Source organism: Diadema setosum, chromosome 21, assembly GCF_964275005.1.
Source record: "Diadema setosum chromosome 21, eeDiaSeto1, whole genome shotgun sequence".
Classification (NCBI taxonomy): Eukaryota; Metazoa; Echinodermata; class Echinoidea; order Diadematoida; family Diadematidae; genus Diadema; species Diadema setosum.
Genome location: NC_092705.1, coordinates 25,854,999 through 25,875,475, shown reverse-complemented (window position 1 = coordinate 25,875,475; position 20,477 = coordinate 25,854,999). Strand labels below are relative to the sequence as shown.

Below are 20,477 nucleotides of genomic sequence, written 5' to 3'. Positions count from 1 at the left end.
CCAGGCAAATGAAGCAGAGCATTTGAGGGAAAAACTATCTCTTTCCACCTTCTTTACTCCAAGCCAGGAAAAAAAAGAAGAAATTAATGTATGAAGATAAAGTGGAGAAAGTAGTCTAAGATTAGTGTTTCTTATGTAATTTAGCAGTATTTACAAGAACTTATGGAAATTATACATCCAACTGGTATTAAATGAGTATTAAATGCCAAAAATGCATTAAGTAGACCAGTCATGTCATATGACTTCACCAGTGCACCCCAACATGTATGCATCAACAGTGGTAATGGTCACTTACTTCATTTCACTGCATTGGTATGCTGTTTGAAGCTGTATAGAAGTAAATGGGTGTGCTCCACTTTGATTTTGATGTGAAAATTCATCATTTTGAGGATTTTAAGTATAGCGACAAGCCCAGATAGAACCAGTACCAGGATTTTACACACTGCTTTGGGCCAAAAATTGAATTTTATGTCTTAAAAACTGGAATTTATAGGCACCTGGTGCAAAACTGCATGAGTGCCATTTGCACAATGGAAAGTTATGGTATAGTCAAACCAGCCTTAGCGGCAACATGTCTATGACGGCCACTTTTTTCGTCTCCCTTGGGTGGCTGATTCAGAAGGGTTTGACTGTAATTATGGTTCAACTTAATCTTTAGATAATTCAGAATTGTAATAACAGTGGTTTACTGTAATACATCATAGTACTTGACACAGTCAGTTTCACAGCATAATCAAGATGTGAAGTTCATGGGCTAAATATCATATAAACAGGCTTCTTGAAACTTTCCTTTAATTGGACAGACACTACATATCTATCTAGTATCCATGAGCCAGCACATAGTCACCAACTTTTAGCTGCAATAGTATTAGTTTGTAATGATACAACCATGCAGCTTTTTTTTTCACTGAAAAAAACAACAATGAAACAAATATAACATTGTTGATTTAAAATATGTCATACACACCTGCATTATAGGTAAAAGCTGTGTAAATTGGAAAAAGGAGAACATCTAAAATATTAATATTGTCTTGTCTTCACTAATCACTTTGGTAATGCTTTCATGGAAAATGTTCTCAAATATGTGTGAAAATTCAGTGAATGAAGAAAGCTAAGAAGACTAGTAGTATTCTGTAAAAGTTAACGGAAATCAGATGATACTTTCAAAAGTTTTTGAAAAGGATTTTACAAAGTTTTGGACAATTCCATGTGCCACATATTCTAGATGGGGAATCTACAATAATGTTTCATATCAGAATGGTTCAAGATAAGAAAATAATATAATCTTCACAAATGCTGATTTTCTTTTTTTTTAATGAATAGTACATATTCCCTCAGTATATCTTCTTTAGGAGCTAGGTTGAGTGCTGTTTTAAAATTTAGAAACAAATGGTTAATTTTATGTGAAAGGGTACAAAAGTGATTTTGTTTTTATCAGATTGTGCAATATTCCTTACTGAGTGTTTCACTGAACTTTATGCAAGTACTGAATAAACATATTTGTATCTGGAAACTGCCTCTTTATGTTATCATCAAGCACCAAAATGAATTCATTTATTGGAAGCTATAGAATATTGTTTAAAGTGATACATATGACAGGCATGGCCCAGTAATACACAAAATTACAATTGATCATAAGATCAATACTAATCATAATCAAACACTCACTTGTACAGAACCCACTTAGAATGACCTGCCACTCTTCAAAACATAAGGTCCAGCAAAGATATTTGAGCAAAGCGACATCATAATGTTCTGCACCCATGTTAATCACGCTAAGAGAGTAGCTAAGTATGAAGTCAGAAGCCGAGAGCATACCTCATTGTTGAATGAGTTGCAGTAACTCCTATCCAAGCGTTAAGGGTTAGAAATTGACACAGACTTCCAGGCAAACAGATCGCTCTTCCCAACAGTCGGCTACTTTTCAATTGGATCCCGTCCCATGCACCGACTGCATCATATCTGATCACCTGTGATAGTCTAACTGAATGTGCATCATCTGATCCAGACCAGTTTATGGATCCATCAACTCCGCTTTCTCCCTATCTTTTTCTTTTCTGTGTGAAGAGATTTGTACTCCAGCATCTCCTTCCCCCCCCCCCCCCTCTATTTTTTGATTGGTTGGGAACATCTAGAATATTGCCTCTCTGACACAGTTTGTTGTCGCCAGTCTTGGTGTTCGATTGGTCAGTACCTTGCAAACACACCTCCTTCCAAAAGTTGTGGAATAAAAACCATCGGGGTGGGGGTGGGGTTAGAGAGAGAGGGGGATAGAAAGGGAGAGGGAGAGATACAGACATAGATAGACATAGGGAGAGATAGGGACAGGGAGAAAAAAAAAAGAGAGAAATATATGCACACACACACATACACAGGAAAAAAAAAGAAAATGCAGAAATAGATGGAGACATAGACTGTTTTCACACGGGGTGAGAAATGTAACTGCAATGCTAAATTACAATTATGATTACAATTACATCGAAATTGTTTTCACACGGGGTGAGAAATGTAATTGCAATGCTGAAATACAATTATGATTACAATTACAATCGAAATTATCGCCTGTACGCGTGACTGAGGACGGCTTTGCATGTTTTGCGGTTTTGAATTTCAGAGCGAGAAGAGGAGGTGTGGCTTCTTTCCGAGTTCCCATCAAACACTCTTGAGCTGTTAGGAGGGCAGTTTTTCTATGGAAGTGGTTAAAAGGTCACCGTAAGCTCTGCCCCCCCCCCCCCCCAAAAAAAAAAAAAAAAAAAAAAAAAAATGTGATTTGGAGGTCAATCCGTACACACAACTGTTTAGTTCTGTAATTCTGGAGCATTGTCAGAGCTGGAAAACACCTCCGTACCATCATTTGAGTCACAATTTGAATTGCAGTTCAAATCGCCCTCCATGATTCCACTTTGCAAACACACAGCCAAAATGCGTCAATTGAATCATGATTCTAGTGATGCATCATTAGAATTGTGATTCAAATTATGCACTCTCGGTACGTGTGAAACCAACCATTGAGACAGAGAGAGATGGGGACATAGAGAGAGGAGAGAGGGGGGGGGGGAGATGGGGAGAGTGTAAGGTCAATGTCTTCTAGTGTAACAGGTAGCACAAGAGTCTGTAAATTTGGTGAGAAAGCTGGATCTAGACAAAGTTTATTATGAAAAAAAAAGAACTGAAAATCAGTTCATGTTTTATGGCAATGTGATCTGTTCCTGTTTATAGATTTGTGTGTGTTCCAAATTGTTGTGATTTTCCAGATTTTTGGGAATATTCCACACATTTCATACTCCATCCTCAAAAAATGTAAAAGCAAATCAACATTATAATACTCACATCATAATAACCCACCCACTAGAAATATCAAAAATATACAGAGTGATCAAAGAGAATGTGGTTTAAGTGGAGCAGAGAGAATAGACCCAATTTTACCCCAGACAGAAAAATTCAGGGGTGATGTATTTGTGACCATTAAGAGAAAATGAAATTTGACAAGGAATCATAAATTTGAAGGCTTGGGAGGTATTGAAGGATATACCAGCAAAGTCAGATTATTTGAGGCTTTGACTTCCCCCCTTTTCAGACGCAAACCAGTTTATACCAAAACTCGATAAAGAAACGACGTATAAAGAATCATCGTATAGCCGATAGACCGTTCAGACACTAATTTCGACCATTCCGGAAAAACGTCGTATAGATGCGCAGTTTCTCACTGCGCATGTTGTTATGGTCGTGAGTGACAGGTACAAGGTCATCTTTCGTACTCGCTCCCATTAAGCCCCGCCCAGTTATACCGTTCTATGGTCGCCATACGTTCAGACGCACAATGCACATGATGGAATGCTGATTCATTATCGAATTCTAGTTCGAAACGATGCTCTGACCGTCGTTTCGCTATACGTCGTTTTGTTATACGACGTTTCGTTAGTCAGCGTTCAGACGTATAAATTTTAATTCATTATATAGCTATACAGTTTTGGTATAGCTATACTGTTCTAGTATAAATTTTTTGCGTCTGAATGCCCTGCACAATTGAGAGGGAGACTTGAAAGTTTGTCCAAGAGACAGAGAGAGAAAAAAAATAATGAGAAAAAAGGGTTTGGATTTGATTTTTTTTTTTTTTTTGGGGGGGGGGGGCAAAACATGCCTTGAACAGGTCATCAGAGTTTTGCAGACACAATCGCAGATTTCTCCGTAGCCAGAGGTAAATAAAGGTATTAACCTGCTGGCATAGTTCATCTGAAGGCTTTTGATATGTCTCTGTTTGAGGAAACTTCTCTCTAAGTTATTTTTTGTTCCCCCCTCCGCTATTCTGACTTCATGTCTTCAGAAGCTGGGTGGGCTGGGTGGGATAGTTGGAAGGCCAAGATAAAAGTACACATGCCAGCCAGAAATATTGTGGCTTGCCCCAAAACAGGATCTCTCCTTTTCTCTCTTTCTCTCTCTCTCTCTCTCTTACTCCATATATATATCTTGTCTGTCTATCTACTAGTATTTATCTACCTATCTATATCTATATCTATATCTATCTATCTCTTTATCTATCTATCTGTCTATCTATCTATCCATCCATCCATCCATTTATCTGTCTATCTATCTATGTATCTATGTATCTATCATTCTATCTATATATCAGGATTGACACTCTTTCTTTTGTGTGGTGGCCCTTCTGGGCCACCAAAATCTTAAAATTATATGACTTTTTTGTGGGGGGGGGGGGTCTGAAAAAGATGTGTATAGTGGCCCAAAATGAAAGTGGAAGTAAGAGTCCTTTTTTAGTCCTTGTTGCATGATCAGGCCACCAAAAGATAACTTTGGTGGCCTGATACCAATTTTTAGTTGCTCCTGGCCACCAGGCCACAGCTTATGTCAAGCCCTTTATGTATGTTTTGAAAGTAGATAAATCAGGAGAAATAAAGATATATTTTTTTTGAGACCTCATCACCTCATCCTTCACCCATCTGAGTAATATTCTCTTTCAAAGATATATATATTTATTAAATTGACATGTTTTATTGAAGCGTGTACCCTAAATACACACAGATGTGAATTTTCAAGAGTTCAATACATTATTACACTTCAGATTGTTCTAAGATTACCTATGTCAGTCAGTTCAGGGTCTTTACACCTCAACAATATTTCAACAGATGAAATGTGAGACAAACTGTGTAATTTCCCCAAAGAAAAGATTTATTAGACTTTTCAAGTACAGAATTTTGATTGCATTATATTCTTTGCTACTAGTCTCAAATGTAATTCTTAGTATTTGTCTTCTGTTGTCTCAAGCTGTTTGCTCTTGTTCAAATGTCTTCGACTTGTCTTTCTCATTCCTATTAAAGGTTGTTTCCAGAATATTCTACACAGTGAACAGGTCTTGGTCTGGGAGGATAACCCTGCCCGAGCTTCGGAGGAGCAATCTACTTTCGGTGAGTTGAAAGTGACCTTGTCAAGAATAGATTAAAGTCTGCTTGATGGGGCCAGCTTGAAAAAGAAAACAAAATTGTGATCTTGAGCTGCAAAAAGTCTCGTCTGTATTTGAGGCATAACTAGTTGTCTGTTAGAGGCAGATATGTGTCAAAGTGCAAGCCTATCTGTGAGTTTTATGAGCAGGTTTTTTCAAGTGTGAAGTCCAGTTTCTCTGTATGCGCATGACTTTGTTCTGTAGACTATTAGGTTGTATGCATGTATATACCAAGTTTAAACTGCAGTTTTGCTTTGTTTTGTTTTTTTCATTTTGTTCAAAATTTTCACACAGTGGTCATTCATTGAGTAAATAGATAGATAGACAGTTTTTTTTTTTCACTTTGTGCAGTAGATTACATTCTAAATCATAGTTCTCCTTTAAGTCATGATTTATTATTAAACTTCATATCAAACATTTTACTCTGATTTGGAATTGGTCACTTATTGCAAAGTTATTGTCTGTACATTGTGAATGTTTGCCTTTCTCATTTTGTAAGTCGGCCAGATTACTTATTTTCATTTTTGTTTAAATGAAATTTTCATGCAAAGTTAGTTTTCAATACAGTTGTCACTGTTGTCTCCTCCACCTGTACAGCTGTAAACTTTCATGAAAAATCATATTAAAATTCAAGGAATGGGATGGTTGTATGTGGTATCACACATAGGGATCTTCGGATGTTCAGTTCAATTTGAAAACTTTCATTATCCTGACTTTGTGTGTCAGTTTGGTGTGAATTTTGTGTTGTATCATTGGTACCACGTTGCTGACAAGATTGAATGTGAAATATCACAAAATTCACCTTCTTCTGCTTCTGGGAGGTGTAATTCACTGAATAGATTTATCTTGAATGTTGCTACCAATCCCATATGCCCATCTGGCATAGACCCCGTTTACAGTGCGGGGCCGGGCTCGGCCGTGGCCGAGCCGCGGCCGAGCCCGGCCTCAATTGTGCGGCCGAGCCTCGCAATTTTGTCCGTTTACACTGCTGGGCTCGGCCGCGCTTTTAATTGAAACCTTTCAATATTTTGTCGTAGTGGCGCTCTGCTTGTAAACAAACGCAATTTGGTATAGTCTGGTTTTCAGACCCTTTGCCAACTGGATTCCGTTGCGACGAAGTCGCCGTTCGGGCAAAGGCCTTTGCCGAAGGAAAAATCCTTTGCAGGACAAAACCACCTTAAACTATACTAGTTGTCGACGTTGAGGGGGTTAATATCGTGAATAGCGAAATAGTACGGGCAGAGGGTCTGGAAGGCAGACTAAAATTGGCTGCGCATTTGGCCCAGTTTGCGTTTACACCAAGAAGAGGCCGGGCTCGGCGGCGGCTCGGCTGCGGCCGAGACCACCTCCAGAGCGAGGCCAAATGCGAGGCCAATTTTGGCCTCGCATTTGGCCTTTCGCGCGTTTACACTGAAGCGGGGCTGGGCTCGGCCGCGGCTCGGCCGCGGCTCGGCCGCGGCCGAGCCTCGCACTGTAAACGGGGTCATAGTCAACCAATAGTTTGATATGCAGGCTTTCAATGATTGACATGAAAATCTACTTATTTTTCTTGCTGACTTTTAGAAATCAAGTAGACTGATAGAATAGAATGCTAGGAATTTCATTAGATTCAAACATAAGATAAAAAAGTAAGTTGTGTAAATTGGATGAAGTGATATTAGTCTGACATTACTGTAGAAGTTTAATAAACAATGATACAATGGTGACCTTATGGGGGATAGCGTTGCAGTTGTTAACAAGAAACGTGCATTTTGTTGTACTCTCACTTACAAGCCACCAGGAAAATGTTGAAATGAAATATTATCTCATCTTATTTGCATTTATGGAGACAAAACAAAACAGTATTCATGAAAGCATGTGAAGGCTTTAGAATTAATCATCCCTCAGCATGTTCCATTTTCTTGAAGCTTTTGATATCTTAGTTGTTTGAATCTGATCTATGGAATATTACAGTTATTGAAGTCAATATGAAGGTGGCATGGCTTATCACGTAATAGATACATCTGTGTAGATCTGGCAATTTGTCTAATACTTTCAAATCTTCAGTTTGGTGAAAGTCACTGGGTCAAAGGAAAAAAAAATACATTGTAGAAAGAAAAAGCAGACAAGTCTCTGTCAAGTTCACCGACACCTTTCATCGATGGATGTCCTGATGCGATTTTTGAGGGGTCAAACGGGGTCACCAGGCACTGACAATTACGTCCCTGTATCCTGGAAGGGTCCGTACCAGTCGCCTTGTAGCGATGTGGTTTAATGACCAGCAAACATAGGTACATTATACGCCCGTCATGCAGCTTTTATTTGGGTAACCCGCACTGTAAATTTGGCAGTGCCGCTGGGCGAGAACAAGACATCGTCTCTTCTTCAAAATGTTTCTTCCGCCGAAATGAACCCCCCCCCCCCAAAAAAAAAAAAAAATTAAAGCGAAAAAAGGGCTTTTTACACTTGTAAATTTTTGCTTAGCCCCGGACTATCGGTGGGGCTAAGGGGGGGCCTTAGCCCCACCGATAGTACGGGACTATCCTTAGCCCACTTTCTGTTTACACTCGTTTTTGCCAAAGTGGGCTAGCCCCACCGATAGTACGGTACTATCTGGCCCTGCAAAATAGCAGGGGTTAGCACCGCAATTGCGGTGCTAGCACCGCAATTGCGGTGCCAAGCAAGTGAGTGTAAACAGAACGAAAAAATAATCCTGGGCTAAGCGACGGAGACGAAGTGCGACCCTCACTGACCAATCAGAAACGAGGTAATCAAGTGCTGCCGGTGCGTGCGTGTACGTGTACAGTACACAGCGTAATTATGAATATTCATGTGGTTTGGAAAGTCCGGGGCTAAGAAAGACGAGTGTAAAAAGGTCAGTTTTCTCCTTAGCCCCGGACAAGAGATAGTACGGGACTAATTGGCGAGTGTAAAAAGCTGAAAAAATTGGTACGGGACTAACGATAGTCCTGGGTCAGAGAAAGTCCGGGGTTAAGAAACACAAGTGTAAAAAGCCCTTTTGAGAGAGAAAAAAAGGAAACAAGTTGTGTTGTGATATGTGTGTGGATCCTGTTTTGGTAGTTAACCATCGTTTGGAGATAAGCATGGACTGTGGGCGTAGATTGCATTTTTTTTTTTTGGTATGATCTGGTGAGAGAATGAGTTTACAAACAAGGTGGAAAAAAAACCCCTCCATATATTGCAGTTGGGGGGGGGGGGGTGAATGAATTTGAAGTGGGGATAAACTTTCAGTAACAGTTCAACCAAATTTCAGAGTTCACGGCAAACTTTGCGAGAAGGATAGGATGGGGGAGCATCTAAGTAATTATAAACTAAACCATGATTTACCTTTGTCATCTTCTACTAGTTAAAGAGTTACATAAAAAGATTAATATCTGGAGGAGAAAAGTGCATTGTTCAGTGTTAAGAAGCAGAATGCAGAACAGTTTTTGTTACATAACCTGTTCTTGATGACTGGCAGAATAAGCGGGAAAAATATCCTTTCCTATAAGTAAAGAAAAAAAGAACAATTAAAGTAGTGTGTTGGGAGATATAAGTTAAAGGTTTTTTAAACCTATCTATCTGTGAAAATCTTCTGTAATCAATGATAATAATTATAAGAAATTCATTTTTCTAGTAGTATAATTAAAGGCATTGAGAGAAGAGTCCACTCAAGCAAGTATTTTTTTTTTTTTTTGGGGGGGGGGTTCATCAAGACTATGATAAAGTAAGTTGTGTACACCATTTCCTTTATGCAGTATCACACATTTATGTGTCTCCTTTTTGATACAGTAGCGTTCGTTGTTCAATCGGCTTTTTGAATTAGCTTTTTTCCTTGGATTATTGTCGCTTATATTAAACCTAAATGTGTTGTCACAGAAATGTCAAGCTGCTCTGTCGAGCTTAAATCTTTTGATGGTTTCAGGTCAAATTCTAAAACGTGTGAATATGACTTAACTTCTATAATTCGAGATCTTTAAAAAAAAACACAAAATGCAACAGAGACCCCACATTAAGATATCTGTATTTGGTTTTAATGTCCGTCAAGTGTAATGATTTCAAAATCTGTTGCGATATTGACCTTTAGGCCATGGGCAAATGGTCATGGCAAATGCATTTTCTTTTTCAGAAAAGTGTACTTTTGTAACTTTGTCAAGCATGTTTGTTTAGGAAAGCTGTGAGCGACAAATATTTCCTGCCGGCTCAGAAATTTCATTTCTCTTTCTCCCTCTCTCTTCCTGTCTGTCTGTCTATCTCTATCTATATATCTGTTTCTCTCTATTTATCTCTCTCTATCTATCTATCTATCTTTCTATATCTATCTATCTATCCATCTATCTATCTATCTATCTATCTATCTTTCTATATATATCTATCTATCCATCTATCTATCTATCTATCTATCTATCCATCTATCTATCTATCTATCTTTCTATATCTATCTATCTATCCATCTATCTATCTATCTATCTATCTATCTCTATCTGTTTATCTATCTCTCTCCCTCTCTCTTTATCTCTCTCTCTATCTCTCTCCCTCTCTCTCTATCTCTCTCCATCTCTATCTCTCTATCTATCCATCTCTCCCCTCCCCCTTTCTGCCTCCTCACCTCTGCTCAAAGGTCATTGCACTTCTGGAGGAGGAGGATGACATCAACCAGATAACAGATTTCTTCTCCTACGAACACTTCTACGTCATCTACTGCAAGTTCTGGGAGCTGGACACCGACCATGACCTCTACATCGACAAGAGGGACTTGGCTAGACATCAGGACCATGGTCAGTTGGCCCCAGTTGAGCCAGAATCCATTTCTTAGTGTTTACATGTGTCCCAGTGCCTGGTACATTTTGGTTTAGTAGGTTTTTTTTTTTTCGTTTTTTTTTTGCCTGTATACTTATGAAGGAATTGGTTTAGTTTGTGTTTGTTTACATCATATTTGATGTGGTGGGTTTTTTTTTATTTCTTGTTTAGCAACTAGGGAGGCAGACAGGTGTTTAATAAGTGATAAATGCATGAAGAACTAGAAAAGCACTCAGATAGCGCAGGCTTCCGCCAAGCAGCTCATTTCCACCCACACATTTATGATCAAAATTGCCCAGTTTCCCAATATTTGTTTATGTCATAATTTTCCAGCTGTGCTGTGTCAGAGAGCAGAGCTTGCGCTGTGGTGCACGTACATGCAAACCTCGAATACACGCAGCTTGAACTCCCAAGTTCACTAACCCTATCTGTCAAAAGATTTAAAAAAAAAAAACTGAAAAATGAATAAAAATTCCCAGATCACAACCAAAATTTAATCATCTGTTCCCTGTGTCATTATCAGCTTTTTCTGCTAAGTTTCATACAAATCCATCCACAACTTTTTGAGTTATTTTGCACACAGACAAACAAACAAACAAACAAACAAACCAAGGCCGATGAAAAAAAATAACCTCCTTCCGTGGTGGAGGTAATTATGAAGTGAATGCAAAAATTGGCACAATGATAAGACCAACCTGGAGAAGAAAGTTCTGATTTTGTTGTTATTTAGTTTTTGAAGTAGCTGGTAGCTCTATCCTGCTGGAACACTTTCTGAAATATAAGGGTTTTGCCTTGGTATCATGTGTACTCTCTCTTCTTCACACCAAATGATTAATTTGCAGTGTGTCACATGAGAGTTTGTTGTATTTGAGTAATGTGGATATGTAGTGCAAGGAAACCACAAAGTCATATTGAGGTGCAAATTGTGCTCATAAGGGCTTTTTACACTTGTAAATTTTTGCTTAGCCCCGGACCAACGGTGGGGCTAAGGGGGGGCCTTAGCCCCACCGTTGGTACGGGACTATCCTTAGCCCACTTTCTGTTTACACTCGTTTTTGCCAAAGTGGGCTAGCCCCACCGATAGTACGGTACTATCTGGCCCTGCAAAATAGCAGGGGTTAGCACCGCAATTGCGGTGCCAAGCAAGTGAGTGTAAACAGAACGAAAAAATAATCCTGGGCTAAGCGACGGAGACGAAGTCCGACCCTCACTGACCAATCAGAAACGAGGTAATCAAGGGCTGTCGGTGCGTGCGTGTACGTGTACAGTACACAGCGTAATTATGAATATTCATGTGGTTTGGAAAGTCCGGGGCTAAGAAATACGAGTGTAAAAAGGTCAGTTTTCTCCTTAGCCCCGGACAAGAGATAGTACGGGACTAATTGGCGAGTGTAAAAAGCTGAAAAAATTGGTACGGGACTAACGATAGTCCTGGGTCAGAGAAAGTCCGGGGTTAAGAAACACAAGTGTAAAAAGCCCTATAGAGAGAAAATGCAATCTCAGCATTACAACAAAAGGGAAAAACTGAGGGGGAAACAGATACATTCAGTAACTTTAACTTTGTTTTTTTTTTAGGTGGATGCAGTACTTCTTTGCAAGTTTTGAGAGGATAACAAAAACAGGGTGTTCAGACGCAAAAAATTGACACTAAAACGGTATAGCTATAGAATGAATTTATACGTCTGAACACTGACTAACGAAACAACGTATAACAAAATGACTGTACAATGAAACGATGGTCAGAGCATCGTTTCGAACTAGAACTCGATACGAATCAGCATTCCATCGTGTCCATTCTGTATTTGAATGTGTGGCTACCATAGAACGGTATAACTGGGCAGGGCTTAATGAGAGTGTGCACGAAAGGTGACCCCATAGCTGTCACTCATGACGATAACAGCATGCGCAGTGGGAAACTGCACATCTATGCAGTGTTTTCCAGAATGGTCGAGATTAGCATCTGAATGGTCTGTCGGCTAAATGATGATTCTTTAAACGTCGTTTCTTTATTGAGTTTTGGTATAAACTGGCTTGCATCTGAACAGGGGGAAAGTGATACAAGGAAAACAAATGTTGGCAATGGGAAAAAGGATTCTTTACAATGAGAAACCTTCATGCTGTTTTTGGTGTGTTGATAGTACTTTGATAAAAATATCACAAGGAGATCGACCTGATTTGTGTTATCAGTGTTATGGTTGTTTGAAATTATTTTCTACCCTTTTTCCTTCCGTGCAGCCCTGTCATCAAGAATGATTGATAGAATCTTCTCTCCTGGGACGGTGCTAAGGTAGGTTCCATATTTTCAAACAATGACGAACCTCATCCCTCTTCCCCCCCCCCTTCCCTCCACCTTTCCTTCTCCCCTATCTTCCCCCTGTCCTCTCCCCTCCCCTCCCATCCTCTCCCCTCCCCTCTTGACATGCTATTCTAATGCACAGGATAAAAATCATTAGCGTTTGTGTCAAGTTCATGAAAGCCTGTCATTTCTTATGGCAATTCATATCTCTTTCATTTCTCTCTGTCATTTCTTGTTGCAATTCATGTCTTTAGGTATCCCTCTGATTGATTTATACCAAATTTCTAATACATTTCCTAGTTCATGAATGTCAATCCAAAATCATTCCCAAAGTTTGTCCGAAGACTTTCCTGACCTAGCAATAATTATTTATCACCAAAGTCTCTCTTTGCCGGTATGCACAATGATATCAAAAACAAAAGGAAAGGAACAAAAGGAAATGTATATGTATGAGTATAATGTATGTATGTATTTTATGTATGCATGTATGTTTCTATGCATGTGTATATGTAAGTATGTAATTGTATGTATGTAAGTATGTATGTAAGTATGTAATGGTGTGTATGTATGTAAGTATGTATGTAAGTATGTAATTGTGTGTATGTATGTAAGAGTGTATGTATTGCAAGTGAATTTGAACATGAACTGCTCTCTAATGTCCGTGGTTTTGTGCCGTGCTGTAATCATTCCTTGTCCTCTTCACCAATGGCAGCTCTGCATCAGTGAGAGAAGGCAGGATGAGTTACTATGAGTTTGTCTGGTTCCTTCTGTCTGAGGAGGACAAGAAACAGCCCACCAGGTAAACACTTCAGTCTGAAATTTAAGTTTACTGTTAGACCCTTTTAAAGGCATTATTTGCCATTTGCAGATGAAACAAAAGCCAAGCTTTAGCGCTTCAAAATAGTTCTGAAATGTGAATTAGGGATAGAAACAGCCAGTGTAACAATGTTAATCAGTATTATTGTTAGATTTAGATACAAAATGTGAACAATAGATATTAAAAAAAAAATGTTTTTAGAATAAATCGTCTACAGTTAAGGTTGACTGAGAAAAATTTTGATATCTCCGTATATTGCAGGCTTTATTGCAAAATTTTCATCCGGTAGGATGCTTTGTAATACGACTGACTTACACATATGCATCAAATGTGATAACTCAAACATTTTTTTTTAAATCACTGCTCCTAATGATAAACAATACCTTTAATGAACCCATCAAAAGACATGTTAACCTTAACATACATGTGGATTGAGTGAATGCAGCAGTATTTATTTAGTAGAACACATGAGTGAAAGTTTGAGGGAAATCGGACAATCCGTTCAAAAGTCATGAATAACTTTCAGTGCAGTCACTGCTGGATGAGAAGACTGCTACAATTTCTGAAGTCACATGCGTAGAACAATATAGAACAATATAAGGAAAATATAAAGATGATTTTACAAAATTTCATTTTTGAAAGAAAAAAAAAAACACACACATGCCCTCAACTTGCTACTGATGTGTGTTAAGGGTGATATTATTCCCCCTGCTTTCTGAAAGAGGCAAGTCAGGTGCTCTTTAACCCGCTAAGGACGGACTAATTTTGGCACAATGTGCATTTCCCATAGACACTTGCCCGAGTTTACTCGGGACCTCAACGGGTTAATTATGCAGAATGTAGAATGATGCAGCTCTGATTTCTTCAGCTCTCAGCTTTCCGCTGTGCGGTCTTCAATTTGTTCTTCTCTCTTTTCATCACTTGTTCATTCTTCCATCTGTCTCTCGTTCTGTCTATCCAACCACCAGCATCGAGTACTGGTTCCGCTGCCTCGACATCGATGGAGACGGCTACCTCTCCATGTTTGAGCTGGAGTTCTTCTACGAGGAGCAGCTGAACAAAATGGAGAGTCTGGGGATCGAGACGCTGCCGTTTGAAGATTGCTTGTGTCAGGTTTGTAAGAGATGTAGCCCTTAATCTAGGCGGAGGATGCAACTATCGTCTTTGCTGTTACATGTGTGCTAAACATCTGATGCAGCGAGACTACGAACAGTGGAAGCATCCACCGCCTATATCCACTCGTCTTGCTTTAGTCATTGTTTTCTTATGATTGACTATGAGTTGGTGGCAGTTTACGTACAAAACTTGCCACAGATTCATAGTCAATGATAAAAAAAAAAGCAATGACTAAAGTAAGATGAGTTGATATAAGGCGATGAATGCTTCGCGCTCATCCACTGTTCGTATTCTTGCCATATCAGAGGTATCGCTTAGCAAAGTCAATAGTCTCGCCACATCAGACGTTTTGCTTGACAGTAAAGACTGAAGCTGCATCCTCCGCCTAGATTATAGGCAATGGGAGATGTAATGAATAAGCGAAAATACAGGCAGCTCCCATTATAACGAAGTCCTTGGCAGTTTTCCTTCTTAATATCGAAGTTCATTGTAGCTGAACAAAAAAAAGCTTGTTAAGATATATAGTTAATAATTATGGGACCTTATTTTGACTTTGTTGTAATGAAATTTCATCATAACCGTGTTCTTTCTAATGGGAGCGAACTGTATTTGGCAACTTTTATTCAAACAAGTACAAAAACTTGTTCCTTAATTGTTCATTTTTCTTTCTTTCTTTTTTTCTAAGTGCAGACATTCTTGATTTCAGTTTGCTTGTTTGTTTGTCTTTGTTTTGTTTTTTTCTAGATAGAAATTGGGATGTCACTGGCAGTTCAACAAGATGGAAGAAAACTTTTTAACCTATGTCAGTGATGAGCATGAAATATGAATATTTTTGTAATTTTTGAGGGGTTAAAAGAGGAGCCCTCTGAGCACTATATTTTCTTTTTTTTGTATTCCACTTGGAGTTTTCAAAGTAAAATGGACAAATTGTTGTATCTTGGGTCTTCGGGAAGTCTTCTACATTGTTGCTTCCATTTCCTACAGGAGACGATCATGACTTGAAAAAAAATCACAAGATAGCTGATATGTGTCCTCCTAGCCAGCGAGAGAACAATTTTCATGGAATATGATTTGCTCACGCAAGAGATGAAATTGGAAGTAATAGAGTACCAGAGTGTAACGTTATAGCTTTTCATTGCCGTGGAAGCAGGTTTTGAACAATCTCACCTGGCAAAAAAATATCTGTGAACACTATTGTTCCTAACTATGCTCGCACCTTGTCCCAACCCAAGCTACCCATGTATAACAAAAGACTGTGACATTATCACTTTGGTACTCTATACGTATTCAGAAGACCAATTTTGTACTGCCGAAATGAGATGAGTAAGTTTAGGGATAATCGACTTATAGAACTTCATTATAGCAGTTTGCCGAGTTTGAATCATAATGTTAACATTGTCCCATGCAGCTGCTGGACCTCGTCAAGCCCAGGCATCCCGATTACATCACCCTGCACGACCTCAAGAACTGCAAGCTGGCCTACATCTTCTTTGACACTCTCTTCAACCTGGAGAAGTTCCTTGAGCATGAGCAGAGGGACCCGTTTGCCACCAACCGAGTGAGTCAAGAAGCGCTGATAGAGGAGGTCCTTATTAATTAGCCATCATGCCTGTCGGGGTTTACGGCATTGTCCATGTCATGTTCACTAAAGTAGCACTGCACACTAACAATGATATATTTACCTCCACCAAGGGAGGAGGTTATGTTTTCTTCAGTATTTGTTTTGTTGTTTTTTTGTTTGCCCATATGCAAAATAACTCAAAAAGTAGTGAACGGATTTGGGTAAAACTTACAGGAAAGGTTGAAAATGATACAAGTAAGAGATGATTAGATTTTGGTAGTGATCCGAGAATTTTTATGGATTTTATAGAGAATTTTTGATATTTTGGAAGGTATGGTCAATGAACTTGGGAGTTCAAGCTGCACGTATTTGAGGATTTGCATGAATGCACTAAAGCGTGTGCTCAAATTTCTGCTAGGGCGAGGGGGAGGCGCCATGCAGCTGATAGTTGATGATGTATCAAAATGCTTCTATATTGGGAAAGTGGGCTATTTTCAGCATGCATGACATTGTATGAGTCGAAATCACTGATCTGTATGGAAGGACAAGATCAGTGGTGAAAAAAAAAACTTGCTGGGCGGAGGTCTGTGCTCTCAGAGTGCTTTTCTGGTTTGTATACTAGTCTTGCTCAAATTGGTTCCATGATGCTTTGCAAGGAGAAGTGATAGGTAAATATGTTGAATTACTAGGTCTTAAAGGTCATACATCCCTTTGCAAATGTCATAAAATTTTGCATGGCTGAAGAATAAAATCTCGTCACATTATATATGAAATCCTACGATAATACATCTTAGAGTTTAAAACAAAACAAAACAACTAAACCCCGTATCACTCAAGAATATGCTCCTCTTTTGTACTGAGAATAAAGGTTGGTATTTAGGGGTCAGAATAAATTCACTGAAAATCTATAGTATTGTTTCCCCCTCTATGATAAAGAAGTTTCCGGCTTTATTACCTACCTTTATAATAGACCAGTATCTTTAAATGTTGCAAATAAGGGTACAATACTTGTAAAAGCTACAATTTACAATAATGTAGAGGCAACCGTAGTTTAGTTTGTTTTTATATCAGAGTGCTTAGTGTGAGTAAATCACATTGAAAACACAGAGTACATATTTTGTGAGGATGTACGTGTACCCGTCACTTGACAGAACTTAAAGGCAAATCTTAAAAATGTTTCAGGCAGCACTAATGTAGACTTATCTTTGCTTCCCGTCCTACCCCGTACAGGATTATGACAGTGATGTGCCGGAGCCAACAGACTGGGAGAAGTATGCGGCCGATGAGTATGAGCTGCTGGTGGCAGAGGAAGGGGGTCAGGATACCCAGGCGCAATCTGTGCAAGGGGAAGAGGGGTAAGTCTTGGTTGTTGGCAAGTCTGGATGTAGGGGTAAGAGGGCCCAGGCTGGTAGTTTGGTAACAAGGGGGAATTCTTGGTCTGGGGGTAGGAAAGGGGGACTGTGTGTGAAGGGGTGAGTCTAGATGTGGGGGATTAAAGGGGGACTCTGGATTTAGGGATGGGAGAAGTAAGACTTGGTGTGGGGGTGGGAAAGGGGATTCTTGATCGTAAGGGTGGGAGGGTGAGTCTTGGTGTAAGTCGGGGTAAGAAGGGAGACTTTGGATTTACGAATGGGAGGGATGAGTCTTGGTGATGGGATAGGAAAGGGGACCCTAGATTTAGGATTGGGAGGGATGGGACTTGGTGTGGGGATAGGAAGGGGGATTTTTAGGTTAGAAGTCTTGGGAGAAGGGATTAAGTGTTGGTCCAAGGATAGGATGGGTAAGTTTTGATCATTGGACAGGAGGGCTGAGAGTAGGCTGTTAGGTAAGAGGGGCAGAAGGGGAGTCAGGATCTGAGGGTAGGAGGGGCAAGTGGGGGTATAGGACAGGAAGGATGAGTAATATCTATCTTTCTTTTCTTCAGTTATCCATATTCTGCTTGTCAACTCAATTTAGACTACTAATGAAAAATATCTCGACAAACATCATTTATGTGCACTCATCAGAATAATGTTAAAACTATGGGCCTTGTTTTCACATTTCTTTCTTAAACAATGTCTCCCCCTTTCCTCCAATCCGTCATCCCACAGGGACTATGCAGACGACTTTGAGTCCGACGACGACATCATCACCATCGACCTGCGGCAGAAGGCGACCATCTCGGAGCCCGGATCCGATCCCCAGCGGAACAAGTGGGTGGACGACAATCAGGACGGCTCGGGAAACAAGTCGTCATGACGATAGTCACGCCCCCCTGGATGGTGGCGGTGTCTCCCGGCACAATTTATCTGCTTCCAAAGGAGCATAAATTCTATCTAGCAAGCAAACAGTGACAGAACATGAATGTCCCATTTGGTAAAGGTGGAGATTATTGAATATGGTCATTGCAGTTACCATGGCAACAGCAAATTATCCTGGGTATGAGCTGTTGCTATGGTAATTGTTTCAATGAGTGTAAGTCATTATGTCCAGTAAGTCTTTTATATCATTATTTTGACTGAGTGCAGATGGATTATTTTTTGATCTGTGCATGCCTGTGATTTTTTTTTTCTTTGTAGTCGTATGTATCAGTCATTAAATGATGCCAGAATTCTTTCAAAAATCATAATCGATAGCAAAAAGGAATCTTGGCATTATTTATTGAAATGAGCACTAGTAAATCATCAAAGGGACTCTTCGGTTATTTTGAAGTCGTATTCTGTGTACATGAGATAAATTGTCAGAAACATTTGACACAAATTTTACATGCAAATTACACTTGATACCAAGGGATGTAGCATTACATTGTTTGTGATGGGAATGGATCAGTAATTCATCATTTGCCAAGTCCAGATGAATTTCAGCAGGTGAAATAAATGGAAAGGAATTTCAGCAGTATCTAGTAAAAATGAAAGAAGAATTTAAAATAAGAAGAAAATGTGATAAGAATTCACACATTATAACTTCACTAGTTACAAGTCACATATATGTACTCAAAACAGTAATATGCAAGAATGCTGAATTAATTGAAGCAATATAACTGTGACTGCTGATACATTTTTGCACTTGTCATTCTTTCACAAGTATGGTTGCATTTTATCTTTGTTGATCTGATATTTCCTGTACAAAGAAAGAGGACAAAAGAAAATAAAATGTGTGCAAGGCATGTAGCTCTACAGTGACTCTCTGTAATGTGTGTAGTATTAGTGGTAGACCCTTTTCGATATACCAACGCAAGCAGTACTGTCAAAGGTAACAATATATATCAAGGAGTATCACAAGAAATGTATATTTTGGATAAGATGCTGCACCAAAGTTTCCAAACACTTAATTCTTGTCACAACTTATATTTTCTTCCCAAAGCAGTTTGCCGATTCTTAACTGTCCCACCTGTTCAAAAACACAAACTTGCCATGGAATCGATATGTACTTATTATATTGCTGTCAATTGTAGTACAGTTTTCCCCGTTTTAGTGAGGCAGCTGACTAGGTGTACTGTATACGCCATGTATTTAGCGAGTCTAAATTTTCGCGAATCGAAACTTCCCAACAATTTTGCAGATGGTTAAATTCGCGATCGTGGAGTCCTGTACCGAATGGAGAAATGTATACACGTATGTCACATTCATAGCTTGATCAGAGTCAATATTTTCATGTGTCTTTAATTTCGCGAATAGCACCTGACTCGCAAAATTCGCGAAAATAAGAACCTCACAAAATAATTGGCGTATACAGTATGCACAAGGAATTTCTTACTTGTGCAATACCGTTTGGAAGATGTGATTGACACATTTGGTAGGGATGTATGGAGGCTATTGCATAGTTTATACCCTTTACCATAACCATACGTAGACACATAATTAAAGGGATAGATAAGCCCATAGCACAAATTAATTTGCGGCAATGTACTGCCTGCATACATATTTAACTGTTTCGTCATATCTGTTAGAAAGACTTTGATTTGGTGTAAACATCAGTGTTTACTGCCATTTGTAATAAAGTCGCTCCTGGAATACTGAGACACTCACCAGACAATTAATTGCTTGTTTGTTCATTTTCCATCTGAGAAGATGGCTGGATAGCCCATATTCAGCTACATTAAGCTGGTCTTCCATGGGGTCCAGTTGGATGTGAGGTGGGACCACATCACCGGGTTAAACACCCTGCTCTTTGCGATGAATGAATGAAGCGGGATCTTTTACGTGCACGAGTTGTTGCTCTCTCATACACAGGACCTCCATTTTATGTCCTATCCGAGGGACTAATGACTTTAAACCGTGGAAGCTCGGTGAAAAAATTATGTCACTTTTTTGTGTGTGTTTTAATAGTTGCTTTGTGAAAATTGAAATTGGAGCAGCTAAAGTTTGCTAGTTTCAGATTCATAAGAAGGTACCAGATCCTGTTATGTTATGTGAAATGTGTCGCATTTGATCTGAAGTAAAGCTGTAATTGCCATCATTCACATCTGCAGAGT

The 20,477-nt window shown here is 39.2% G+C and overlaps 1 protein-coding gene across 1 annotated transcript in view; it reads left to right on the top strand.

Annotated features, from left to right (window-relative positions):
* The window catches only part of LOC140244948 (serine/threonine-protein phosphatase 2A regulatory subunit B'' subunit delta-like), a 54,959-nt gene extending 34,774 nt beyond the window's left edge, over positions 1 to 20,185 (top strand). Inside the window, exons 6-13 of the mRNA XM_072324556.1 lie at positions 5,334 to 5,420; positions 10,056 to 10,212; positions 12,470 to 12,521; positions 13,243 to 13,329; positions 14,316 to 14,460; positions 15,872 to 16,021; positions 17,255 to 17,379; positions 18,115 to 20,185. Coding sequence (XP_072180657.1) covers positions 5,334 to 5,420; positions 10,056 to 10,212; positions 12,470 to 12,521; positions 13,243 to 13,329; positions 14,316 to 14,460; positions 15,872 to 16,021; positions 17,255 to 17,379; positions 18,115 to 18,262 — 951 coding nt within the window. The 3' untranslated portion in view covers positions 18,263 to 20,185. The remainder of the gene's footprint in view (positions 1 to 5,333; positions 5,421 to 10,055; positions 10,213 to 12,469; positions 12,522 to 13,242; positions 13,330 to 14,315; positions 14,461 to 15,871; positions 16,022 to 17,254; positions 17,380 to 18,114) is intronic.
* The last annotated feature ends 292 nt before the right edge of the window (positions 20,186 to 20,477 follow it).